At 38.5% G+C, this 27,992-nt stretch overlaps 1 protein-coding gene across 9 annotated transcripts; it reads right to left on the bottom strand.

Moving 5' to 3' along the window:
• ZNF383 (zinc finger protein 383) lies at nucleotides 1-24,448 on the bottom strand. Of its 9 annotated transcripts, none has more exons than XM_053906397.1 (7): nucleotides 24,101-24,448; nucleotides 23,261-23,328; nucleotides 11,610-11,685; nucleotides 10,145-10,205; nucleotides 7,864-7,990; nucleotides 7,460-7,555; nucleotides 1-2,467 (listed from the first exon to the last, which is right to left on the bottom strand). In XM_053906397.1, exons 4-7 carry the CDS (start codon nucleotides 10,151-10,153, stop codon nucleotides 1,272-1,274), a joined length of 1,428 nt encoding a protein of 475 aa, XP_053762372.1. In that variant the 5' UTR covers nucleotides 10,154-10,205; nucleotides 11,610-11,685; nucleotides 23,261-23,328; nucleotides 24,101-24,448; the 3' UTR covers nucleotides 1-1,271. The 9 variants fall into 9 exon arrangements, with proteins under 9 accessions (XP_053762372.1, XP_053762373.1, XP_053762371.1 ...); XM_053906398.1 differs by having other exon boundaries at nucleotides 10,145-10,237; nucleotides 24,143-24,448; XM_053906396.1 differs by having other exon boundaries at nucleotides 24,143-24,448.
• Between the last annotated feature and the right edge of the window lie 3,544 nt (nucleotides 24,449-27,992).

The following is a 27,992-nucleotide window of genomic DNA, read 5'->3' as shown; positions in this document are numbered from 1 at the left end:
TAGTTCTAAGCACTTTACATTTATTAATTCATTGAATCTTCACAACAAACCAATACATATAGCATGATTATTTTTACTAATACATGAGAAAAAAAAGTCACTAACATATATAAGTAAAAAGTAAAACCAAACCAAAACAAAACTAGAAGGATAAACACTTTGATAACAGTGGTTTAATTATCTTTCTAGTATGAGATTGGGGTTAGAGTTGATGAAAAGGAACAAAACAGTTTATGGAGAGAAAATGTGGATAATTTCAACAATTAAAACAGATGTTTTGGGGCACCTGGGTGGCTCAGTCAGTTAAACGGCCAACTTCAGCCCAGTTGATAATCTCACAGTTCGTGAGTTTGAGCCCCACATCAGGCTCTATGCTGACAGCTCAGAGCCTGGAGACTGCTTCAGATCCTGTGTCTCCTCTCTCTGTCCCTCCCCAACTCTCTCTTTCTCAAAAATAAATAAACATTTAAAAAAATAAAAATAAAACATATTTTAAAAGAAAGAAATATCCAAAGTTAAATTTTTGGCCATACGAATCAGGGCAGATTTCATAACTGCAAATGTTCAGATGCAAACAAAACATGAGTAATAAAGTCATTTTAAAAAGTCATTAAGTATATATATATCATTTTAAAAACCTATATTTACTGAAATGGCAACCATATTTTTTTGGCATGATCAAAACAGGTGAAGGGATAACATGTATACCATGACTTCCTTAAAAACAAAATCTGGTAGGATTTGCTCTACCAACTTAAGAGTAGTCGTCTATAGCTGGTATGATTACAATTAATCTTGGCTTTTTAGTTTCTGTTTTTCTGACTTTCTGTTTTATGTAAGAAAGTATAAATTTGTAACATGAACAAATGATTAATACTGACTTCAAAACCAAGGATATAATTCCACAATTAAAAACTAACAAGGTCACACAATTTTAAACACTGTGATATTGGTATAAGCACAAATATATAGATCGGAGAAGAAAAACTACAAGCAAATATAAACAAGAATATAATGTGTCACCAAGAAGGCAGAACAAAATAATGGGGAAGGAAAGAATTATTGAAAAACTGCCCTTAGTACAGGTTGGGGGACAGAGAATATGCAAATGTCAATTTAGAATCTTAATTCATAATTTAGAGTGAAATATATCTGGATTAAAAAGAAATTAAAATAAAATTTAAAAATAAAAAATAGTGAAAGGGTAACTATCAAATATGAATTTCTTTTCATTTAAAATATGAGGAAAGTGACAAGAGCTTTAACTTTTATTATTCATCAGTGTGAATTCCCTGATGACGAATGAGATCTGAGCCACTACTAAATGCCTTCCCACATTCCTTACAGTTATAGGGCTTTTCACCACTATGAATTCTCAGATGTCGTGTGAGGTTTGAGCATTTATTAAAGGCCTTTCCACATTCATTACATTCATATGGTTTTTCATCTGTATGAATTCTCTGATGTTGAAAAAGTTGTGAGTTCTGAGTAAAGGCCTTCCCACATTCAAGACATTCAAAGGGTTTCTCACCAGCATGGATTCTCTGATGTTGACGAAGTTGTGAGCTCTGAGTAAAAGCTTTCCCACATTCCTTACAATCATAGGGTTTCTCCCCAGTGTGAATTCTCTGATGATTAGTAAGTGCTGAGCCACTACTAAAGGCTTTGCCACATTCCTTGCATTCATAGGGTTTTTCACCAGTGTGAATTCTCTGATGCTGAACAAGCTTTGAGCTCTGAGTAAAAGCTTTGCCACATTCCTTACATTCATAGGGTTTCTCACCTGTATGAATTCTCACATGTTGGAAAAGTTGTGAGCTCTTAGTAAAGGCTTTCCCACATACTTTACATTCATAGGGTTTTTCACCAGTGTGAATTCTCTGATGGTCAATAAGATTTGAGCAATAGCTAAAGGCCTTCCCACATTCCTTGCACTCATAGGGTTTCTTACCAGTATGAATTCTCTGATGTTGAGAAAGGTATGAGCTACAACTGAAGGCCTTTCCACATTCCTTACATTCAAAGGGTTTTTCACCAGTATGAATTTTCAGGTGTCGAGTAACATGTGAGCCACAGCTAAAGAATTTCCCACACTCCTTACATTCATAAGATTTTTCACCAATATGAATTCTCTGATGTTGAATAAATTGTGAATTCTGACTAAAAACCTTTCCACATTTTTTACATTCATAGGGCTTTTCTTCATTATTAATTATTTGATGTAGAGTAAAAAATGTCTGTTGAATAAATGTGGGCATGTATTCATGAGTGAATATTTCTTGGCTTAAATGCCCACTTTGATATCCCAGTTGTTTTTCAAAGTGGCTTCTATATTCCAAAATGTCTCTAAAACTGGAGTACTCAAGGCCATGCTTTGTAAGTCCCATTATCTCCCTCTGGCATGATTCTATTTCATAAACTTCCTTCTTCAGAGATAATAACTTGTTTTCACACATTGATTCCAGATCTGAAAGAAAATGGAATGATAAATATTCTCCTCCCCCTGCCCCCCATTTGTGAAAAGTTAAACTTTTATAATAGAAATGGAAAAGTTAAAGTGAAAATAAGATCTGGTAGCAAATGACATACAGTTATCAAATATATCTGTTTAATCTGAAAATGGACCAAAAGAATGCATTGAAATTAATGAGATATAATGCAGAATGTGGAGGGAAGAGACTACAGAAACAGGAAACCACAATGATTCTCAAATATTGATATGGATCAGAATCATAAGGAAAGGATGATAAATATACAATACTTGGGCATATTAAGAGATTACAAATTATATATACATCTATATAAGCATGGATGTATGTGTGTATAAGAAACCACAGTGTACCATCATACTATGTGTATTACAAAAAGTGAATAATTTTCTGACCTCCATTAAAGATTTCCTAAGAGGAATAAATACATATAGGGGAAGATTCTTGGGCTCTGTGGTATCATAAAGAATAAATTTGGTCTTTGTCCCAGAGCTTCAAAAACCCTTGGAATTTCCTGAGTGATAGGAGTGGGTTTTTTGCTATGCTAACGAAGTGATTCTTGGCAGATCCCTAGATAGCTACAGAATGGGGACTGGTCACCAGAAGGATCGAGAATGTTGTTAGAGGGTAGGGACTTTCAGCTACTTGACCTCTGGGGATAAAAGAGGAGCCAGAGACTGAGTGGCCAGTGACTCAATCGATCATGCCGAAGTAATTAAACTCTAAAAAACACTCTGGACACCAAAGCTCAGTGGAGTTTTCTGGTTGGTGAACACACTCGATGTGCTGGGAAGGTGACACACTTTGATTGCACAGGGAGAGGGCATAGAACCTTTGCATCTGGAAGCCCACTAGACCTTGCCCTAATATGTATCCTTCAGAGTAAAACTGCAGTTATAAGTATAGAGCTTTCCTGAGTTCTGTGAATCATTACAGCAAATTATACTTGCAGGAAATTATTATACTCGTGGAAATCCCCAAATTTATAGCCAGTTGCTCACAAGTGTAGGCCTCTAAGAACCCCAAGACTTGCAGCTGGCATCTAAAGTGAGGGCAGTCTTTGGGTGCCTGGGTGGCTCAGCCGGTTGAGCATGCAACTCTTGACTTCAGCTCAGGTCATGATCCCAGGGTCATGGGATCGAACCCTGTGTCAGGCTCCACTCTCAGTGTGAAGTCTGCTTGGGATTCTTTCTCTCTCTCCCTCCCCTGCTCACACTCTCACTCTCTCTCTATAATCAAAAAAATTTTTTAATAAATTAACAAAGACATGGGGCACCTGGGTGGCTCAGCTGGTTAAGCGTCCAACTCTTGGTTTTGGCTCAGGTCATGATCTCACAGTGAATGAGTTCGAGCCCTGCATCACGCTCTGCACTGACAGCATGGAGCCTACTTGGGATTCTTTCTCTCTCCCTTTCTTTCTCTGTCCCTCCCCTGTTCTAGCTCTTTCTCTCTCTAAGATAAATAAATAAACATTTAAAAAAAAACTTAAAAAAAAGAAAGGGAGGGAGGGCAGTCTTGAGTACAACCCTACTGTGTTGTGGGGTCTATGCTAACTCTGGGTACTTAGTATCAGAACTGCAGCACTCCCAGTTGGGGTGGAAACAGAATAGGTTCCAAAGTAAGGATATATTAGCCGCATTTGAAAGAGAGAGGGCTAGCCACGAGGGAGAAGAGCCTAAAGTAAGTCTAAGGTTTGGAACTAAACTGATGCGAGTAGCCTATAGGGAAGACTCAGAATATGTTATGTTCTAGTGATTCAGTAAAAATACTGCTTGCCTTGGAGTTTTGTGGTGCTGATCTCGTGAGAAGAGAGAGACTTGCTCATGTACCGCTGCAGTGACTGACAGAGGAGGCAGCTAAAGTTTGAGGCAGACAGAAAGAAAAGAAGACAGTGCAAAATACTGTCATGGTGGGGCACCTGGGTGGCTCAGTAGGTTAAGCGTCCGACTTTAGCTCAGGTCATGATCTCACGGTTCGTGGGTTTGAGCCCTGCATCGGGCTCTGTGCTGACAGCTTGGAGCCTAAAGCCTACTTCGGATTCTGTGTCTCCCCCTCTCTGTTCCTCCCCCACTCACACTCTGTCTCTCTCTCTTTCTCAACAATAAATAAAGGTTAAAAAATTAAAAAAAAAAATACTTTCATGGAAAGATGACAGGAACCAGAAGCAAACTGACTGGAGTGGAATTCCAACTCTGACAGCCACTCACTGTCTGTTCCTGGGCAATTATTTCATCTTTCTAAGTCCCCATCTCCTCTTCTACAAATGGGAGATAATCCTTACCTAATGATTACTGGGAGGGTAAGGAATAATGCATGTAAATGTCTTTGAGTAAAGTGCTCAGTATTTGATAGCTATTATTATGAAAGAATTTTTTACCCAAAATGGGGATTTTAGGCAAATAAAATGGAGCCTAACGGACCATCTCAAGTCAGAAACAAGGAATCCATTCCAGCATAAACTTTTTTCTTCTATCCCCATATGATCTTTCAGCAACTTTCACCTAGTTAAACCCCTAAGTAATTTTTAAAACTGTCCTCTTCTATGTCTACTGCCAATGAATGGCCTCTTCCAAACCAGAATCACCTCCTACTTAGACCACTGCAGTAGCCTCCCAGCCCATCACCTCACCAAGTTCTCAGACTCTTTAATCTATTCAGCAACCAAAATTAATGTGACCTGGCCTTCCACTGCTCAAAACCAAATTCCCCATACTCACTGGCAAAGGCTAAATGATCTCCAGTCTTGACTCACACTCCTCTCTCGCTTGCTCATGGGCCCAGTAACACTGGCTTTCTTTCAGTTCTTCAAACACACCAAGCTTTCCCCTCCTAGCAGGGCCACACAGGGGTTCTTCCCTCTGCCTGGAGTTTTCTTTATATCTTAAATAGTAAGACCTAGCACTGAGCCTAGTACTACAGTAATTCTGAAATACTGATGAGCACAAATGATTTTTCACTATGTCTACATTAACAGTAAAATCAGGGGCGCCTGGGTGGCTTAGTCAGCTAAGTGTCCGACTTCAGCTCAGGTCATGATCTCACAGCTCATGGGTTCAAGCCCTGCATCGGGCTCTCTGCTGTCAGTGCAGAGCATACTTTGGTTCCTGTCTCCCTCTCTCTCTGCCTACTCCCCAGCTTGTGCTTTATCTCTGTCTCAAAAATAAATAAAAACATTTTTTAAAAACCCACAACAGTAAAATGATATGAAAATATCTGTGATTTCCATTCATGTCAAAATCATAGGAACTCCTAATACTGCTATGGTTTGTTTCATACACCATAATAGGAAGATATGCTAAATTTCAATTAGAGGATACTAAATATAAAGATGCATTTTTTCTTTTCATCCAGGTTCATGGACTCCCTAAATTTTATCCAAAAGAATCCAAAATCAGCAACCTCTGAGTTAGAGTGATCCTTTAAAAACATGATGTCACTCCTCTGCTCAAATCATCTCATTCAGAATAGAATTCAAAGCCCGTACCAAGGCCCACCACACCCCAAATCATCTGCAGGTATACCTACTTCCCACCTGCACCTAATACACAAACACAAACACATGTACATCCTGCTACTTTGCTGATCTCCTTTCACACAAGTCCCTCTTTGCTTATTTATTCTGCTCCAACCATAACGGGAGGAGCCAAAAAAGCTCCCAGGGACTTTGTTCTTCCTTTTCCTTCTGCCTAAATCTCTTCTACCAGATATTTACACTACTTGTTCCCTCACTTTCTTCAGGCCCTGGTTAAAATATTACCTCATCAAAGAGGCCTTCTCTACCTTCCCTTCATATCACTTACCACCATCTGACATTATGAATATATCTATTTTTTTCTCTCTCACCTTATAGGACATAGGCTTCAGAAGAGCAAAACTCTGAATTTTTTGTTCAGTGCTGTAATCCCAGCACAAGGACCAATGCTTACTAGACAGTAATGCTCTCCTGGAGCCTTTAAGATAAGGTAACACTTTATCCTAAATCTCTCTTCCTCTGCCACCTCTCCCTTTCCGTTATGGGCACAGACCTTTCTGTTTTTCCCAACACTGTCCATCATAGATGGTGACTACAATCACATACAAGACTCTCAACTACTATTTCAGTATGGATTTTCTTTTTTTTTTTTTAATTTTTTCTAATGTTTATTTATTTTTGAGAGAGAGAGAACAGGAGTTGGGGAGGGATAGATATAGAGGGAGACATAGAATCTGAAGCAAGCTGCAGGCTCCAAGCTGTCAGCACAGAGCCTGACGTGGGGCTCGAACCCACCAACCATGAGATCATGACCTGAGCTGAAGTTGGATGCTTAACCGACTGAGCCACGCAGGTGTCCCTCAGTATGGGTTTTCTACTTCTGCATATTTAGCTTCTGACTTTCTGCTAAGCTTCCTGATTCTCTTTACTAGATTCTACTTTTTTATGGATATTCTGATTTTTTTATGGATATATTTTAGCCCTACTTTTTTGATTCCAGTTCTTAGTAACATACATGATTAGCAAACTGCAGCACCTGGCAGACTCCTTTGCACAAATTAATAAAAGAAAAACATTGGGTAAAGGAAAAACGCACAACAAACTGATAAAGCAAGTCACTAACAAATAATACTAATGAAGACGAGTACTTGGAGGAGGGGCAGTGCACATACACACACATGTTTTTTTGGGGGGTGGTAACAGAAAACATTTAAAGGAGTCCAAGAGGAAGAAAAGCTAGCAAGAAACTGATTCTAAAATACAGGTAAGAGTTTTACTGGAGGGGAAGTAAAGGGCACCTTCTACCTGAAGTTACGAGGGGTGTCGGCAAAAAGTAGTAGAAAGAGTAGTAAGTGAGAGAAGGAATGAAACAGGTCATTTGTAAACTCATGCTAAAAGGACTTACTTTTTCCCCACAAGTCTAGATAACACCCAAAGGTGCTGTTCCTTTACGGATCAGCCGTAGTGCCTTGCTCCTGCCCAGTCATTTCTCACTCACCTGAACATAGGCCTTTTGTCAGCTCTCTGCCAACCATCCAGGGCTCTTTCCCTTGTTCCAATAAGGAGATGACTTGAGGCTTAGGAATGTAAAATCCTGCTCACAAGAAAAGATACGGAACATGGTTATGCGGTGGGTAAACCAGATCCAGAAATCAGATCCAGTCCCTTGGTGACCAAAGAAGAGATGCCACTACAGGAACAGCCAGAGAAAAAGGATGACGCTTCAGCCACAGTCATTGCAGTTGCCCATTTCCAACTCTTCCTTTTCATTGCAGCTCAAACCATTTTTTTGGGATAGGGAGCAGAAATTCAGCTGGTAACTTGAAAAGCAGCTGGGAAATTCACTGTGGAAAAGAAACATTCCAGAGGAGAACTCTAAATTACTGGTATAGGAGCCCTTACCCATTGACAGCAGATTGCTATAGTTCTCCAACATCACATCTCTGTACAAGTCCCTCTGACCAGAGTCCAGGCACTCCCACTCCTCCTGCGAGAAGTCTACAGACACATCACTGAACACCACTGAGCCCTGAAACAATAAATATATGCATTACTTGTGTAATAAGGGAAACAATTCAGAGGCTACTGCATTTGTATTGTGGGGTAAAGAAAATGAGCAATTACATTGATATCACTCAATCATTATCTTTTAGGATCTTAAAAATAGATGCAAGAGTAATCAGTTTATTTTGTAATAAAATATTTGGGGGTGCCCGGCTGGCTCAGTCAGTAGAGCATGGGACTCTTGATGTCGGGGTTGTAAGTTTGAGCCCCACATTGGGTGTAGAGATTACTTAAAAAAAACCACAATCTTTAAAAAAAAAAATCTAGGAATAAACATGAGGTGAAAGACCCATACTCTAAAACTATAAAACACTAATGAAAGAAATCGAAGAAAACAAAAACAAATGGAAAAGACATTCCATGCTCATGGGCTGGAAGAACAAATATTGTTAAAATGTTTATAATATCCAAAGCAATCTACAGATTTAATGCAAACCCTATCAAAATACCAACAGCATTTTTCACAGAACTAGAACACTCCTAAAATGTATATGGAACCACCAAAGACCCTGAATAGCTAGCCAAAACAATCTTGAAAAGGAAAAAAATGCAGGTATCACAATTCCAGACTTCAAGTTATATTGCAGAGCTGTAGTAATCAAAACAGTATAGTACTGGCACAAAAATAGACACATAGATTAATGGAACAGAACGGAAAGCCAAGAAATAAACCAATAATTGTATAGTCAATTAATCTATGACAAAGGAGGCAAGAATATCCAATGGGAAAAAGACAGTCTCTTCAACAAATGGAGCTGGGAAAACTGGACAGCAACATGCAAAAGAATGAAACTGGATCACTTTCTTACGCCATGCACAAAAATAAACTCAAAATGGATTAAAGACTTAAATGTGAGATCTGAAACCATAAAATTCCTAGAAAAAAATACAGTAGTAATTTCTCTAACATCAGCTGAAACATCTTTTTAGATATGTCTCCTGAGGCAAGGGAAACAAAAGCAAAAATGAACTATTGGGACCTTATCAAGATAAAAATCTTCTGCACGGCAAAGGAAACAATCAGCAAAACTAAAAGGCAACCTATGTAATGGGAAAAGATATTTACAAATGACATATCTGATAAAAGGTTGGTATCCAAAATATATAAAGAACTGATCTGACTCAATACCGCAAAAAACAAATAATCCAGTTAAAAAGTGGGCAGAAGATATGAACAGACATTTCTCCAAAGATGACATACAAATGACCAACACACATTGAAAAGATGCTCAACATCACTCATCATCAAGGAAATGAAAATCAATACTACAATAAGATACCACCTCACACCTGTCAGAATGGCTATAATCAAAAACAAAAAAATCACAAGTGTTGACAAGGATATGGAGAACAAGGAACTCTCTTGCACTGTTGGTAGGAATGCAAACTGGTGTAGTCACTGTGGAAAACAGTATGGAAGTTCCTCAAAAAATTAAAAATAGGGGGCACTTAAGAATGGTAAAGGATTGGTGGGGCACCTGGGTGGCTTAGCCGGCTAAGCATCTGACTTTGACTGGGGTCATGATCTCGCGGTTTTTGAGTTGGAGCCACATGTTGGGCTCTGTGCTGACAGCTCAGAGCCTGGAGCCTGCTTCAGATTCTGTGTCTCCCTCTCTCTCTGCTCCTCCCCTGTTCACACTCTCTCTCTCTCTCAAAAATAAATAAACATTTTAAAAAATTAAAAAAAAATAATGGTAAAGGACTGGGACACCTGGGTGGCTCAGTTGGTTAAGCGTCCGACTTCAGACTAGGTCATGATCTCATGGTTTGTGGGTTTGAGCCCTGCATCAGTCTCTGTGCTGACAGTTCAGAACCTGAAGCCTGCTTCAGATTCTGTGTCTCCCTCTCTCTCTGCCCTCCCCTACTTACATGCTGTCTCTGTCTGTCTCTCAAAAAATAAATGTTAAAAAAATTATTAAAAAAAAAAAAAAAAAAAAAAAAAGAATGGTAAAGGATTATCTGATTAGACTGAAGAGAAAAGGAGAAAAGGGGACCAAGGATCCTGAAGGGCAAACCTGATAGCTAGAAATTTCAGGAGTAGGAAAACAAATACATGACCATTAAAACATTTTTTTTTTATTTGAAACTAAATGTCAGGAAAGAAAAAGCATCAACTTACCTGGGCCATGGCTTTCTTTCAGTATTGCAGGAGAGGATCAGTTCTCCTTGGGGCTGTTTTCCTGAGAAAGGATAGTGTTTTGAGAAAGCAGAGCTGGGGAAGCAAAGAATGCTGTAGAAATCACACTGGCTTTCCAGTTGACTACTCTGGGTCTTATAACTGTGGTTAGTGGGAGTATGGGATAAATCCGACTCCTTCAATCCCAGAAGCCCCAGGCTTTAGCTACAGTATGATAGATCCTGGCTAGTGGATTCAAAGGAATATAGACTGAGATTTCCTCTCCTTCATCCGATTAACCCAGGTTCTTGCCTCAGCCACATGATTCAGGCCAGACTTTGTCCCACCTCAGTGATGTTGCTCTGAACCCAAGACACAGCTGCTGTGACCTGCCTGAGCAGATCCCTCCTCTGCAGCCCTCACTCAGGTCCCCAGGCACATTTACCCAAATGATACTGTTTGGCCAAGAACACAGTATGCTTCGATCAGAAGGACTAAGACTTACCTAATCAAGTCTTCTTACTTCCCAAGCCCAAGATGGTCTGTCAACTTCCACCTCCCCAAGACAACCCCCCACCCCCACCATACACAAAGGCACTCCTCATTCTTCCCCTATAGCTCTTAAAAAAACAATTAATTTTGCTTATGTGTTTTTATCATGCAAAACAGTCAAAGTGTCAACTTTCATAGCTTTTGGGTAAGAAAATTTTTCTGACTTATGCATATTTATATAAACTTCTCTTTTTTAGGGGCACCTGGGTGGCTCAGCCAGTTAAGCATCCGACTTGGGCCCAGGTCATGATCTCACAGTTCTTGAGTTCAAGCTCCGCATTGGGCTCTGTGCTGACAGCTCAGAGCCTAGAGCCTGCTTCAGATTCTGTGTCTCCTTCTCTCTCTCTGCCCCCACTAGTGCTCTCTCTGTCTCTCAAAAAGAAAACATAAAAAAAAATTTTTTTAACTCCTCTTTTTTAACACTTTTTCAACACTTATGTCTTTAATCAACTATTATTTTATTTTGGTATAATATTATTTAATAAAAGACTATAGTATAAGATTATAAATTTATGATATATCAGTTAAGAATCCTACTTAATTTCTCTCACAGAAGAGGCTGGCTACCCAAGTGTATCAAAGTCACATGTGAATAATATATCTGACTTAAAATTCACTATTATTTTCTATGCCACTAAGAAAGAAAAAAAAACTGTATAAGATATATCCTGATTTCAGATATGTTGAAACAAGCAGGGGGAAAAGTGAGCCTTACAGCAGGTGACTACAGCATTGATTTAAATGCTATGCCATTATTATAGATGATACATGTTTGGATTTATTTGTGGTTCTATTTTGATTCAGTGATCCATCCTTATTCTTTGGCCAGCATCACACTCTCTATTTACTATAATTTAAAAATTATGTTGTGTAATTTAAAAATATGTCTCAATAAAAGGCTGCTTCCATTACATACCTATTAGAATGGCCAAAATCCAGAACCCTGATAACACCAAATGCTGGTGAGGAGCTACAGGAACTCTCATTCATTGCTGGTGGGAACGTAAAATGGTACAGCCACTTTGTAAGACAGTTTGACAGTTTCTAACAAAACTAAACATCCTCTTATTATATGATCCAGCAATCACACTTCACAATATTTACCCAAAGGAGCTGAAAACTTATGTCCACACAAAGACTTGCACACAGATATTTATAGCAGCTTGATTACTAATTCCCAAAACTTGGAACCTTTAGTAGGTGAATGGTTAAATAAACTGTGGCATATCCAGACAACAGAGTATCATTCAGTTATAAAAGGAAGTGAGCTATAGAGCCACGAAAAGCTAAAAAGGCAGCTTAGATGCATATTACTAAGTAAAAGAAGCCAATATGAAAAATGGCTCAGACTGTATTGTGGTAGGTCCCCTTCCTAAGGAAAGAAAAAAGAACCCTCAAGGCAATCTTGCTATTCCTGTACTTCACAACATCCCTAATGACCTTGTAACATGAGACCACTTAATCAGACTACATGTTTGTGTGTTACCATATATGGGAGACAAAGAAGTAAAAATATATTTAAAAACTGCGGCACGTGGCATTTGGGGCTCAGTTCTTTGGATATGAACCCAACTGAGCAGTGCCTGCAGGAGTAAAGTTGCTTCCTGGAAAGAAAAGCCTCAGTGTCACGACTCTGTGCAAGAATCCTGCTACAGTATGACTCAAACTATGTAACAATCTGGAAAAAACAAAACTATGGAGATAGCAAAAAGAACAGTGGTTTCCAGGGACTGGGGGAAGGATGAATAAGTAGAGTACAGAAGACTTGGAGGGCACTGAAACACTCTGTACGATACTATAATGATGGATCCATGTCATTATGCATTTGTCCTAACCCACAGAATGTATGAGAATGAACCATAATCTGAACTATGAACTTTGGATGATCATAGGGTGTCAGTGTAGGTTCGTCAGTTGTACTAAATGTACTTGGTGGGGGATGTTGATAATGAACGAGGAGGCTTTGGGCATATGTGGGAAAACTCTGTACCTTCCTCTTGATTTTATTATAAGCCTAAAACTGCTCTAAAAAAATAAAGTCTTTAAAAAACAAAAAACAAAAAACCTTGGACACCCTGAAGCCAGACTGTCTAGATTAAAAATAAATGGGGGCATATGGGTGCCTCAGTCAGTTAAGCATCCTACTCTTGATTTCAGCTCAGGTCATGATCTCACAATTGGTGAGACTGAGCCCCATGTCGAGCTCTGCACTGATAGCATGGAGCCTGTTTGTGATTTTCTCTCTCCCTCTATCTCTGCCTGCCTCCAGCTCATGCTCTCTCTCTCAAAATACATAAACTTAAAAAAAAAAAATCCATAAAAGGGGCGCCTGGGTGGCTCAGTTGGTTAAGCATCTGACTTCAGCTAAGGTCATGATCTCGCAGTCCGTGAGTTCGAGCCCTGTGTCAGGCTTTGTGCTGACAGCTCAGAGCCTGGAGCCTGCTTCAGATTCCGTGTCTCCCTCTCTCTCTGACCCTCCCCCATTCATGCTGTGTCTCTCTCTGTCTCAAAAATAAATGAACGTTAAAAAAATCCATAAAAGATTCTATGTGACCCCTGGGTGTCTCAACCGGTTAAGCATCCAACTTTGGCTCAGGTCATAATCTCACGGTTGATGGGTTTGAGTCCTGCGCTGGGCTCTGTGCTGACAGCTCAGAGCCTGGACCCTACTTCAAATACTGTATCTCCCTGTCTCCTGCCCCTTCCCTGCTTGTGTTCTCTCTTTCTCAAAAATAAATAAACTTATAAAAAAAAAAGATTCTCTCTCTGCCCCTCTTCCCCACCTGCACACGTTCTCTAAAAAAATTAAAAAATAAATATAAATAGGGGCGCCTGGGTGGCTCAGTTGGTTGAGCGTCCGACTTTGGCTCAGGTCATGATCTTATGGTTCGTGAGTTCAAGCCCCACATCGGGCTCTGTGCTGATGGCTCAGAGCCTGGAGCCTGTTTGGGATTCTGTGTCTCCCTGTCTCTGCCACTCCCCTGCTCCTGCTCTCTCTCTGTCTCTCAAAAATAAATAAATGTTAAAACATTAAAAAATAATAATAATAAATAAATATAAATAAAAATTTAAAAATAACCCCTCATTACTCATCTCTTCCAAAAGTTTCGTGATATTCTGACTTACTTTCCCATATGAGCATAAATCATTTAAAAAAAAAGGTACTGGTATTTTTCTTGGGGCTGCATAAAATGAACACGTTAACTTTAAGGAGTTTTGACACCTTTATGATTTTGAGTCTTGCTTTCCTAGAACACGGAATACTTTTCAATTTATTCAAGTCAATGTTTGTGTCCTTCAGGAACAATGAAGTTTTCTCCATATGTATCATGCTCACTTCTTTTTCAGATATTCCTGGGTATTTTATACTATTTTTGTGGCTGCTATTAATTATATGTGTACATTGTAAGTATAGTAATTAATGCACATGTAATATAATAATTATAAGTATATAAATTAACGAACACAATATCTAAAATTACATATTTATATTATAATGTTTATTTATTTTTGAGAGAGAGAGAGCGAGCGGCAGAGGGGCAGAGAGAGAGGGAGACATAGAATCTGAAGCAGGCTCCAGGCTCCAAGCCATCAGCACAGAGCCCGACATGGGGCTCAAACTCACAAACTGAGATCATGACCTGAGCCAAAGTTGGATGCTCAACTGACTGAGCCACCCAGGCGCCCCTATATTTATTATGTTATATATAAATATGTTATACATATACATTATTATTTACTTATTGTTATACTTTTTCCAATGTATCTTCCATCTGTTTTTAAGTATACAAAGTTCTATTCATTTCTGGATATTCACTGTGTACCTTTTTGAATTCTCTTATTGTTTGTACTAGTTTTCAGTCTGTAATAGGATGTTAAACTATGCCTCTCTCATTCCCAGTTTAGGAGAAGCCCTGGAGAAGAAGAACAAGACAACAGGGACCATGAAACTCTCCATTCCACAGTGAGAACCCTGGCCATCTTATGTGTCCTGCAAAAGGAGCTGGCTGCAAACTGATTGTGTGCCTTTGGTTCAATTCAACATCTATTCTAAAGGTATTTTGGAGATTGGAGCATGTATGAGAGAAGCCGTCTTTGAGAGAAAGATCTATTTCTGGAAAGCACTGCTGTGCTCTGTTATTTCTCCTACCTCACAAGGACAGAAAAGTAGGACCCAAGTGCCACCAGGGTTCCAAGTAGAATGTGACAGGAGTTCTTGGGAAAACTTTCCTTATGTTCCAGAGTTTAGAAAGCACAAAGACTGTGGGGCCTGATACCCTCTTGGGACTAGATATGGGCCCCACAGTAGGAGTGGGCAAAGGTCTAGGTTTATTCTAAACCTACCAAAAGGATTTCCAGCTCTAGAGAAGAGCTCCATGGAGGACTGATGCCCAAAGCCTGAATGTAGGAACTGTAAGCAGCTACCTGGAGTAGAGCCATTGCCCTCTCCTTAGAAGTAGGCAGATGTGGGGTGCCTGGGTGGCTCAATTGTTTGAGCATCTGACTTCGGCTCAAGTCAAGATCTCGTGGTTTGAGAGATCTTCAAGCCCTGCATCAGGCTCACTGCTATCACCCTGTCAGGGCAGAGCCCACTTTGGATCCTCTGTCCCCCTCTCTCTCTGCCCCTCCCCTGCTTGTGTTCTCTCTGTTAAATAAATAAAACATTAAAAAAAAAAAAAGGAGTAGACAGATCTGAACATGGCCCAAAGCAACAGAGAATAAGCATCCATACAATTAAGATTTTTCTTTTCCTCTCTTTTTGCTGCTTCCTACTTCAAGGAGTTGTCTAGTGTGACAGAGAAAAAAGAGAAGCAATCATCAAGCTTTTTCACTGGAAGCTTCCAGTTCAAGGACCCAGGAGGTTAAAGTTTTATCTTTTTTTTTTTGAGAGAGAGCGAGAGCACATGTGCTAGCAGGGGAGGGGAAGAAAGAGAGGGAGAGAGAGAGAATCTTAAGCAGGCTCCACGCAGAGCCTCATGAGGAGCCCCAAGAGGTAGGGCTCAATCTCATGAACCATGAGATCTTGACCTGAGCCAAAATCAAGAGTCAGACGCATAACCAAGCTACTCAGGCACCCCAGGAGGTTAAATTTTTTAAAAAGTTCACAGCATTGATTAGTACAGTGAAATGAACATTCTAATTACTAAAATGAGACCCATTTTTGGACTGAAAGAAACCAGAGGACTGTTTATTATCCAACCATAAATGAAACACTTATCCATAGGCAGAAAATGAACTGGCCTAGAGAAGCGTGATACTAGAAGTTATAGGAAAAAAATAAAGCAATTGTGTTTTAGTTATTTCCTATGGAGTACTAGTTTTCTAATGGATTTAGAAAAAAAAAAACCAAAAAAGGTTAAATAATAACTGCTGAAATTGCTTTCTCCCTGATTTTATTGTGAATATTTCTGGTATTTCACCATTAGGCCTTAAGTTAGTTTTGCTTTTTTTTTTTTTCTTTTAACTTTAGTTTTTAATTTAATCCAAGTTAGCATATAGCACAATAATGATTTCTGGAGGATTTTTTTTTTTTTAACTTTTTAATACAGAAGTTTCCAAACATACACAAAAGTAGAGTTTAAATAGTATGAAAACCTTCCATATACCCATTAGCTTCAATAATTATCAAGTCATAGCCAATCCAGACTCTCCTCCACTAATTTTAGGTTAGCTGTGATTTTTGTTTTAATAGTTTTATTGAGATAATCTTCAACATACTGTATTAAGTCAATCATTTAAAAAATTTAAATTCTATGTCTTTTAGTATATCACCACAATCTAATTTTAGAACATCTTCATTTCCCCTAAAAGAAACCCCATTTACAGTCTCCATTTTCCCCTCCTTCATCAGCCCTGAGCAAACACCAATCTACTTTCTGCCTCAATGGACTTGCCTATTCTATACATTTCATATAAATGGAACCATATGATATGTGGCCTCTTGTGACTCGATTCTTTCATTTAGCATGTTTTTATATCCATGTTATAGCATGTTATCAGAACTTCATGACTTTTTATTGCTGAATAATATTCCATTGTATGGATATATCACATTTTGTTTATGAATTCATCAATTGATGGGCATTTGGATTATTTCCACTTTTTGGCTATAGTGAGTAATGCTGCTATGAACATTCATGGACAAGTTTTTGTGTGAATAAATGTTTCAGTTCTCTTGAGTATATACCTAGAAATGGGACTGCTAAATCATATGGCAACTGTTTAACTTTTTGAAGAACTGCCAAACTGTTTTCTAAAGAAGTTGAACCATGTTGCATTCCACCAGCAATTTCTCAAAATCTTCATCTTGTTATTATCTTTTTCATCATAGGCATCCTTGTAGCTATGAAGTGGCATCTCACTGTGGTTTTAATTTACATTTTCCTTATGACTAAAGATGCTGAGTGAAGTTAGCTTTTAAGAACCCAGTTCTTGAAACTGAGAACAAACTGAGGGTTGATGGGGGGTGGGAGGGAGGGATGGGTGGGTGACGGGTACTGAGGAGGGCACCTTTTGGGATGAGCACCGGGTGTTGTATGGAAACCAATTTGACAATAAATTTCATATATTGAAAAAAAAAAAAAAAAAAAAAGAACCCAGTTCTTTAGAATGCTTTCCTAATGTAATTTCCACGACAGTCCATTACTTTCCCCAAGGCATTCCCATTCATGTTGGAAGAGGCAACAACTCTATTTCCTATTAAGGACAAGGAAATTGAGGGTGGTATGAATATTCTGAATGGCTGATGGGACAGGGGAACCAGCACATCTTTGCATGGTTTTGGCTGGGAGAAGGGATGATGGAAGTAATTAAGACAGAAAGGGCATAGGCCCAATAAAACTGGGGAGACTGACACTAATCTTGATTCTCTTTAGTAAACTCCAGGCATTCAGTTCATTTTTTCACCTGTACAACCCATATTACTTTAATCCAGAGTAAACCTGCTCAAAACACTGAGTGCTAATCTTGAAAAAATACTATCTGTATTCTAACTCTCCTACTCTTGTGGCTGCTAATTTTTAGGTAAATAGAGTCATAAGGAAAGTTAATAGTCTTATGAAATCACAGAGTCACCATTGGAGTTTTCAATCACTGTGTAATGAAGCTAATATTTAACAGGGGCACATACCTGTTGTGCCCATAGCTCCTTTCCTGAGGAAGAAGGTGCCCACCCGAATATAAAATTTAAGTCTTGTTTGATCATTTTAAAAAAGCAAATTTTGGGGCACCTGGGTGGCTCAGTCGGTTAAGCGTCCGACTTCGGTTCAGGTCATGATCTCGCAGTTTGTGAGTTCAAGCCCCGTGTCAGGCTCTGTGCTGACAGCTCAGAGCCTGGAGCCTGCTTCAGATTCTGTGTCTCCCTCTCTCTCTGCCCCTCCCCCATCACACTGTCTCTCTCTCTCTCTCCTTCAAAAATAAATAAACATTTAAAAAATTTTTTTAATAAAAATTCTATTCCATAATAGACATTACTTGGGGAAATATCTCAAATTTAATTACTTCCTCAATTAACTGCTAACCCCTTGCCCCCAATAATCTATCAAAGTATGAGAAAGTTTTGAAGGTTGAAAAAATGACTTACCACAAGAAAGCCAAAAAAAAAAAAAAAAAAAATCAATGTGAACACTAACTAAACCTTAAAAAAACTTTTGAGGGGCGCCTGGGTGGCTCAGTCGGTTGAGCGTCCGACTTCAGCCCGGGTCACGATCTCGCGGTCCGTGAGTTCGAGCCCCGCGTCGGGCTCTGGGCTGATGGCTCAGAGCCTGGAGCCTGCTTCCGATTCTGTGTCTCCCTCTCTCCCTGCCCCTCCCCCATTCATGCTCTCTCTGTCTCAAAAATAAATAAACGTTAAAAAAAAATTAAAAAAAAAAAAACAAAAACAAAAAAAACTTTTGAGCTCTGGCGCCACTTAAAGTAGCCCAACAATAGCAGCACTTTTGCTCAACATAAACTCTCAGGTATAAGAGAGTCTTTTGTATTTGGTCTTTTATTCAATTCCAAGTAGGAAAGGAGAGAAGTGAAGAAAAAAGAAAAGAGGGTTCCTGAATAGTAGCTGACTCCATGTCTTAGAACAGAAACAAAATTGGCATGTTCTGCTGCTGCTGCTGCTGCTGTTGCCAAAAGATGATACTCTCAAAGTATCAGGTGCTCTGCTGAAAGGATTCCCTTTAAGAGTCTCCTAAGGGGAGCCTGGCTGGCTCCATCAGTAGAGCATGCAACTCTTGATCTCAGGGTTGGGGGTTCAAACCCTACACTGCAGGTAGAGATTACTTAATAAATAAAAGTTAAAAAAAAAAAAAAAAGACTCCTAAAGGGGGCCCTCATTGGCCACACAGTGAAAATTTATACAATATACTATGAATACCTCTCCTGCCACTCCTCCTTGTATTATGATGGAGTCTACAAGAACCAACAGTTGATTAAAACATTGAAAAATGCTTTAAGTCCATAATAACATGTGAGAGAAAAATATAAAGTGCGCAAAAGAGAGTGAATAAAAAAATTTTTAACTAGCCATAATTAGTGATTATAGGTATGTGTATTCTTTCTCATCTTATTATTTATATTCCTGGTATAAGTGCTTGTTTCCACCTATATAATCTGAAAAGTATAGACTCAAGGAACTTTGAAAAAAAAAAAAACAGCCTTAGAAATAGGAAAAACTGGGGTGCCTAGGTGATTCAGTCAGTTGAGTGACTGACTCATAATTCTGGCTCAGGTCATGATTTCATAGTTGTGAGATGGAGCCCCATATCGCACTCCACGCTGGGCATGGAGCCTGCTTAAGATTCTCTTTCTCCCTCTGCCCCTCCCACCTTCCAAAAAACGAAATAGGAAAAACTGTACTGAAACCAGGAAGGACCCATCACACCTGTGGCCTCACACAATAACCCTGGATAGAGGGTACTTCACAGTTAGTCGGCACAAGTGGGCACGCACAAATCCAAGTAGAAATAAGGTATGATAAAATAATAAGCCGAATGTCCCAAATGAGAGCTCACTGCAAACTCAATTCTTATTATCACCTATGAAATAAACACTTTATTAACAAAATTAAACCCCAAATAATTAAATAGTGATATTAATTAGGAAGATTTAGTTCTTTTTAAGAACACCTAGCCTAGCCCAGTACATCTTCATGACAGGACAATGAGCTGTGATGACATTGCAGACCATGCAAAACTTTAAACACACATCACATCCAATAGAAATCTGTATTAAAAGCAGAAATGTACATGTCTGATGAAGTATAAAAAGGGACTCAGCACGATGATCACTAGGCTCAGCTTCTAATCATCTTATATTGTGCAACTAAGTCCCAGGTATGAACCAAGAATTAAGTGAGAACTCAGTCTTTCTCCCATCTGACTTGGTAATCTGTGTCTTCTTTTTTTTTTCTTTACATTTTTCTAGAGGTTTATCAGTTTTATTAATTCCAAAGACAAAATTTTTGGCTTTATTAATTTTCTCTATTGTACATTCATTTTGTATTTCAATATACATAAATTTTTATTTGAGCTCTAATTCTTATTATTTCCCATTTTTTGCTTTCTTTGGGTTTTAGTATGCTTTTTCTTAACATCTTGAGTTAGATCACTAATTTTTCAATGTTATTTACTAGCAGATCTATATATTTTCCTCAGGTTCAGCTTTAGCAACACCACACATTGTGATATATTTTCATTGTCGTACAGTTAACAATATTTTTTAATTTCCATTGCAATTTCTTCTGTGGGTCACTTGTTATTTATAAATACATTGCTTAAATCCCAAATATTGCGGATATTTCTAGGCATCTTTTTGTTATTGACATCTAGCCGAATTCCACTGTGATCAGAAAACATACAGTATGGGGGCACCTCGGTGGCTCAGTTGGTTAAGCGTCTGACTCTTGGTTTCAGCTCAGGTCATGATTTCATGGTTTGTGAGACTGAGTCCTGTGTTGGGCTATAGGCTGACAGAACAGAGCCTACTTGAGATTTTCTGTTTCCCTCTCTGTCTCTGCCCTTCCCCCACTCACTCTCTCTGTCTCAAAAAAAAAAAAAGTAAATAAACTTTTTAAAAAATTTTAAAAAGAAAACATACAGTATTATTTCAGTCCTTTAAAATTTATTGAGATTCCCTTTATGGTCCAGCATATGATAAATGTCTCATGCATCTGAAAATAATGTATACTGCAGTTGTAAGGTACATTTGTCACATATGTCAAGTAGGTCATTTGTCAATTACGCTGTTCCAATATTATACAACTTTACTGGTTTTATATTGATTGTTCTGTCAGTGAGAAGTGCTGTGAAAAGTGAGAAAAGTGCTAAATATCCCCTACTATGATTGTGATTTGTCCAACTACATCTTTTAGTTCTGTCAAATATATCTGAAACATTTTACAATGGTATGTACACTTAGGAGTGTAATATCTTACTGGTGGACTGACCTTTTTATTATAAACTATTTTTCTTTCTAACAAAGCTTCTGTTCTAAAGTCGGTTCTCATACAATGAAGTGAGAGTGTAAATTGATAAAAATCTTTTAGGAAAACTATCAGTGTATTTTAAAGCTGAATATATGCATAACCTACAACACAAATATTGCACTCTTATGGATATACCCAACAGAGTGCATTCATATGTGTACCAAAAGACATGTACAAGAATATTCAAAGTAGCCTTGTTCATAATAGGCCCAATCTGAAATCTTGAAAATAACTCAAATGCCAATCAATAATGGAATGGATAGGGGCGCCTGGGTGGCTCAGTGGGTTAAGCGTCCGACTTCGGCTCAGGTCATGATCTCGCGGTCCACCATGAGTTCGAGCCCCGCATCGGGCTCTGTGCTGACAGCTCAGAGCCTGGAGCCTGTTTCAGATTCTGTGTCTCCCTCTCTCTCTGACCCTCCCCCGTTCATGCTCTGTCTCTCCCTGTCTCATAAATAAACATTAAAAAAAAAAAATAATAATGGAATGGATAAATTGTGTTCTATTCATACAATGTAATTTTAAACAGCAATAATAATGAATGGCCCACAACTACATGAAGCAACATGGATGAATCTTGCATATTCATACTACATAATATTATTACATATACATTCATATTACATGTGAAATAAAATGTTAAACAAAAAAAGCCAAGCACAAATTGTGTGGTACTATTTATATAAAATTCCAGAACAGGGAAAATTAATCTATGGCTGTAGAAGATAGAATAATGGTTATATTTGGGAGAGGTGAGTAGTGAATGGGTGGGACAAGAATCAGGCTTCTAGAATGCCGGTAACGTTCTATTTCCTAATCTGATTTGGGATCTGGTTAAATGAATATGCTTACTTAAAAAAATTCATCAAGTCGTATATTCTTTGATTTCTCTACTTTTGTAATGTATTTTATACCTTAAAAACAATATGACATACCTTCGTATCTGCAGAGAAAAAAATTAAAATGCCAAGGTATTAGAAAACAGATGACTATGTTTATAAACTGCTGGTAGGAATTTAACTGGTACAACCATATTGAAAACCAGCTCAGTATTATCTAGTAAATTTGAAGATATACACATATCCTTTGGCTTAGCAATTCCATTTGTATGTTTATACCCTAGGAAAGCATGCATATGTGCACCAGAGTACTTATAAAAATATGTGTAGAGCAGCCCTTTCAAATCAACCCCAAACAGGAAACAACCAATATCTAAACATATAGCTGTGGTATAACAATAACGGTAAGTCTAAGAAATACAATATTGTGAGGAAAAACAAGACTCAAAACAACACTACCCAGCAGAATTTAATTTCTATAAAGTTAAAAAGGAAAACCTAGACTATATTGCTTAAGGATGTGTAGATATGAGGTAAACTTTTTTTTGTTTTTAAACATCAACAAGAAAATACATTATCACCAAAGTCAGAGTTACTTAAAGAGGTGAAAAGAAGTTTATTCTTGGGGCAGGACTAATAGAGGCTACTGGAGGGCTGACACAGGTTCCTGTTATATTAGAGGTGCCCTTTATAATTACTTCTTAAAATGTCTATATTTTAAGCACTTTTGTGTATCTAATATTTAGGAATTTTTAACAAAGGAAAAATTAACTATATAACAGCTATAAATTTTTCCTGAAAACATAAGATATGAAATGATGAATGCTATGAGATTCCAATCTTGAAAATAATGTATACTGTATGTACATAAGGAAATGTATTAGGAGGAAATTGATAAAAATATTGACAGCGGTTATATCCGGGTAGTAGGAGCTTACTTTTGCTCTCTGTAACTTTCCATTTTCCAAATTCTTTAATCATGGTGTGTGTGTGTGTGTGTGTGTGTGTGTGTGTGTGTGTGTGTGTGTGTTTAAAAGAAGCAAAAGCTTAATACATAGGAGAAATGAAGCTATTTTCTAAATTAATATGTGAACACTATGTAGACGGAAATGATGGAGAATACTGGGATTGTGTGCCCACCCTACAGCATCTCATCATTTTCTTTAATGAGAATTTGTAGGAACCAGGTCACTTGGTGAGTCTATGTTAAACACGGCCAACCAGAAGAAAAGCAAAAAGTAAACCTCATCGCACCTTTTATTTGGCTTGGTCAACAGCCATTCCTCCTTCTTCCTCTGGGGACCTATCTGAGAAGAGCAGAGCTGAGGAAGTAGAAAGGAATCATGAGATGCCAGGCCTTCCTTGTGGCCCAAAGGACCAGAGCAGTAGTAGCTCTGGACTCACACCTACCACTCATGGAGAGAGATCAGAGTCTATGCTGTTGGGAGCATTCCAGTCTGAGCATGTCAGAAGGGGAGAAGCCTCTGCTGTCCAAGACCAAAATCTTGTCTTGACCTCACACAACCACTGGGACAACGCACACTGCCACCCTGGCAACAATGACAGGCACCCTCCAACTGCACACACGGTGCCACAAAAAATTACATGCTCATACTTACACATCCTCACATAGTCACAGATATGCAGTAGGCTTAGTTTTGCTAACGCTCATAAACCACAACCACACATACACCCCTCAGGCAACAGTCATAGTCGCATAATCACAAGTTCTATACACTCCCCACCTCCTACACACAATGTCACACAAAACGAACGCACACTATCGCAGACCCACCATGGGGACAGCTACACCGACACACAGAGCAGCACAGTCAGAACCACACATTTACAACTGACATCTCCAGTTACACCTGCAAACAGAGGTCCGCGCATGGTCAGTCGCAATGACACACCCACCACAGAGACAATCACACCCCTACACAGAACGCCGCACAGTCACATAAGGTCACAGTCGTACACATGGAATCCTGTTCCTCTTGCCCCTTCCCCCAGTCCCACCAAGTCACCCCTGCCGAGACTACGGACCCGCCCAGACCGCACCTTCAGGTTGCCCCGGTCAACCTACGGACGCACCTGCGCAGCCTGGTGGAGCCCCCCAAAACTTAGGCCGCTCACCTTGCAGTTACCCTTCCCGGGAGGCCGACGGTCGGGCAAGCGAGTGAAGGAACGGCCGTGCTCCTGCGAGGCCTCTGGGAAATGTAGTCCGGAAGGAGTCGGCTCAGACAAGATGGCGCCTGGTGTTTCGATTTCCTGAAGGCGCAAAAACCTGGGTGAAGCCAATATCCTTGCTCCCCTCTCCATATCGCATCAAGGGGCCGTCCAGATGCACGCTCAGTCTCCAGGTTAGGCTCCCACAGGACACAGCCCACATATCCTGGAGATAAGCTTCCTCCATGGAGCTTGCCAGTCCCTGGGAGCCACATATTTCCTAAAAATAGAAAAAGGTTGCTGGGTTCCCACGGAAGTTGATTAGAGCCGAAAGAACTTCTGGGAAATGTAGTCTAGAGGTGGAAAGGGTGAGACTGCCTCCCATGTAGAGTGTCTTACATGACTGAACTTCACCACAGTGAAGAGAGGAGCCTCACCCAAGACTTTTTTGGGACTTGTATATGTTAACCTTAAAAACAAAACTGTCAGGGGTGCCTGCGTGGCTCAGTGGGTTAAGCCTCCAACTCTGGATTTCAGCTCAGGTCATGATCTCTTGTTGGGGAGGTAGAGCCCAAGTGGGGGTCCAGGCTGATAGCAGGGAGCCAGCTTGGGATTCTCTCTTTCCCTCTCTCTCTGTCCCTCTGCCACCTACTTATTCCTAATAGAAAAAAGAAAAAAAAGAGGATGGCTATTAAAATGTAAAAATAGCTAAAAACAAACCAAATCAAAAAAAGACACCAAAGTTTTGGCTGAGCCTGATACGAGTGGAAGAGGATGAAAGAAATAAAGTAAAATAAGTAGGACTTGGTGGAACAGAGTTTTCATGAGAATTCTGTAGGACCGGAGAGTATGGGTGCAGCTATTGCAGAGATGAGCGTAGAAAAGAACTATGAGGAAGAAAGTAAAGTGTGAAATAAAATGGCTTGTTATGAAAATTGTATGCTTCAGATCATGACAAGCCTGAGATTCAAATCCTAGTCCTGAAAATTACCATCTATGACCTTGAACTAATGATTTGTGCTGTGTGCACAACATATTCTACATCATCAAAAATCTTGAACACAGTATTTTTTTTTTTCAGGAGTGTCATATGGATTAAGAAAACATGTGTAAAGCTTACACAAAATAAGTTCTTAAAGGCTATTACATTAAACACTCCCCAACTCATTATTTGAGGCCAGTATTAAATATAGAGTTACTGTATGACCCAGTAATTCCAGTCCTATACATAGATCCAAGAAAATTGGAAATGTACATTCATGCAAAAACCTATACACAATTGTTCATTGCAGCATTATTCACAATAGCCAAAAGTGGAAACAACCCAAATGCCTGTAAACAGATGAATGGATAAAGAAAGTGTGTTATATCCTTACAACAGAGTATTATTTGGCAATAAAAAAAACATGCCACAACACAGATGGCCCTTGAAAAAATTATTCTAGGTGAAGAAGCCAGTCACAGAAGACCACATTTCATTTATAAAAAATGCCTAGAGTATGCAAATCTGTAGATACAAAGAGTAAATTCAAGTTACTTAGGGTTGGCAGGGTTAAGAGGAATTGGGAGTGGTTGCTGATAGGTGTAGGGTTTCTTTTTGGGGTGATAAAATGTTCTTGGATTAGATGATGAAGATAGTCATACAAACTCTATGGATGTGCTAAAAGTAACTAACTTGTACAACTTAAGAGTTAATTTTATGGTTTGTTAATTATATTTATTTATGTGCATACTTTTAAAAAGTTTGTTTTTAGTAATCTCTATATCCAATGTGGGGCTCAAACTCGTGACCTTAAGATCAAGAGTTGTATGCTCTTTTGACTGAGCCAGCGAGGCTCTCCTATGTGCATTTTTTTTTAAATCAACTTTACTGAGTTACAATTTAGGTGCAATAACATGCACTCATTGTAAGTGAACAATTTGATGAGTTTGAACAAATGTAGACATCGTATATCTGAATTTGTGTAACCATTGACGGGTTTATGCACTTTTGAGTTGTTTCCATATTGGCTAATATAAATAAATCTGTTATGAAGTATTTGTGTACAAATCTTTTCGTAAACATATGTTTTCATTTATATTGGGAAATATGTAGGAGTGGAATTGGTGGATTATATGATTAGTGTATAATTTTAAAAGAAACTGCCAGGTTGTTTTACAAAGTTGTACCATTTTACATTCTCACCAGAAGTATATGAAAATTCCAGTTGTTTCACATCTCACATCCCTTCTATATTTGCTATTGTCAGTCTTTTTGATTGTAACCATTTGAGAGGGTTCAAATTGTGGCATCAAATTGTGGTTTGATTTGCATTTTCTGATGACTATGGATTTCAGCATATTCATACACTTATTAACGGTTCTTTTATTTCCTTTGTGACATCTTAAATTTTTTTCCATTTAAAAATTGGTTGTGTTTTTATTATTGAGTTGTAGTAGTTTTTACATACTTTGATAAAAGTCTTTTGTCAGACATACATATTGTAAATATTTCTCCCTGCCTAAGGCTTGCCTTTCTCAATTTCTTAATAGTGTCTTTCAAAAAGTAATTTTACTTTTCATAGAATCTAATTTATCACCTCTTTTCTTTAATGCTTTATGCTCTTTGTGTTCTTTCTAAGAAAACGTTGCCTATCCCAGTGTTATTCTCCTCTGTTTGTTCGAAAGTTTTTATAGTTTTATTTTTTATCTTTAGATCTATGGTCCACTTGAAGTTCATTATTGTGTATGGTGTGAGGTAATAATAAAAAATACTTTTCCATATGGAAATCCAGTTGTTCTAAGCTATTTGCTGACAGTTTGTTGAATTACCTTAATGTCTATGGTAAGCAAGATATTAGGCTCCCCAAAATGTCCACATTTGAATTCCTGGAACCCATTGTTACATGGCAGTGGGGATGAAAAGTTGATATTTAGCTGACTTTAAAATAGGGAGTTGTCCTGAATTATATGGTTGGGCCGAGTGTAATCACAGGATCCTTAAATGGGGAAGAGGAAGGCATAAGTGTCAGTGTCAGAGTGGTGTGAGGGAAGACTCAGTCATTACTGGATTTGAAGATGAAAGGAGGCCATGAGCTGAGGACAGCAGAGTTTCTCAAAGCTGGAAAAGGAAGGAAACTGATTCTCTTCTAGAGCATCCAGAAAAGAATGCAGCCATGTCAACCGTTGACTTTAAGCAGTGAAACTCATTTCAGACTTTTGACCTAAAGAAGTATGAGATAACTATGTGTTGTCTTGAGCCACTAGGTTTATGGTAAATTGTTACAACAATAGGAAACTAATACATCGACTTTGTAAAAAAAAAAAAAATCAATTAACTATGTATGTGTAGGTCTAATTCTGGAATCATCTCTATGTTTATTCTTAGCAAATATTAATGTAAATAATTTTTATCGAGATATAACAGACAGCATGAAATTCATTTTAAATTTAACAGTTCAGCAGTAGATTTTATTATATGCACAAGGTTGGGCCATCATCACTGTTATCTAACTCCAGAATATTCTCATCATCGAAAAAAGAGACCATGTACTTGTAGCACTCACTCTCCATTCTCACCTTCCTCCATCACTAGTTTCCAAAAATATACTTTCTGTTTGAATGGTGTTGCCTATTCTGGACATTTCATATAAATACAATTATACATTTTGAAGCCATTTGTGTCTGGCTTATTTACTGATGCATACTGTTTTCAAGATTAATCTAGGATGTATCAGTACTTCATTCCTTTTTATTACTGAATCATATTCTATTGCACAAACGTATACATTTTGTTTATCCATTCATCAGTTGATAAACTTCTGAGCTGTTTCTAGTT

The sequence above is a fragment of the Panthera pardus genome, unplaced genomic scaffold (assembly GCF_024362965.1).
Source record: "Panthera pardus isolate Hobbes unplaced genomic scaffold, ASM2436296v1 HiC_scaffold_18, whole genome shotgun sequence".
Taxonomy (NCBI): Eukaryota; Metazoa; Chordata; class Mammalia; order Carnivora; family Felidae; genus Panthera; species Panthera pardus.
Note: the sequence above shows the minus strand (reverse complement) of the source record. Positions and strands in the feature narration are given on the sequence as shown.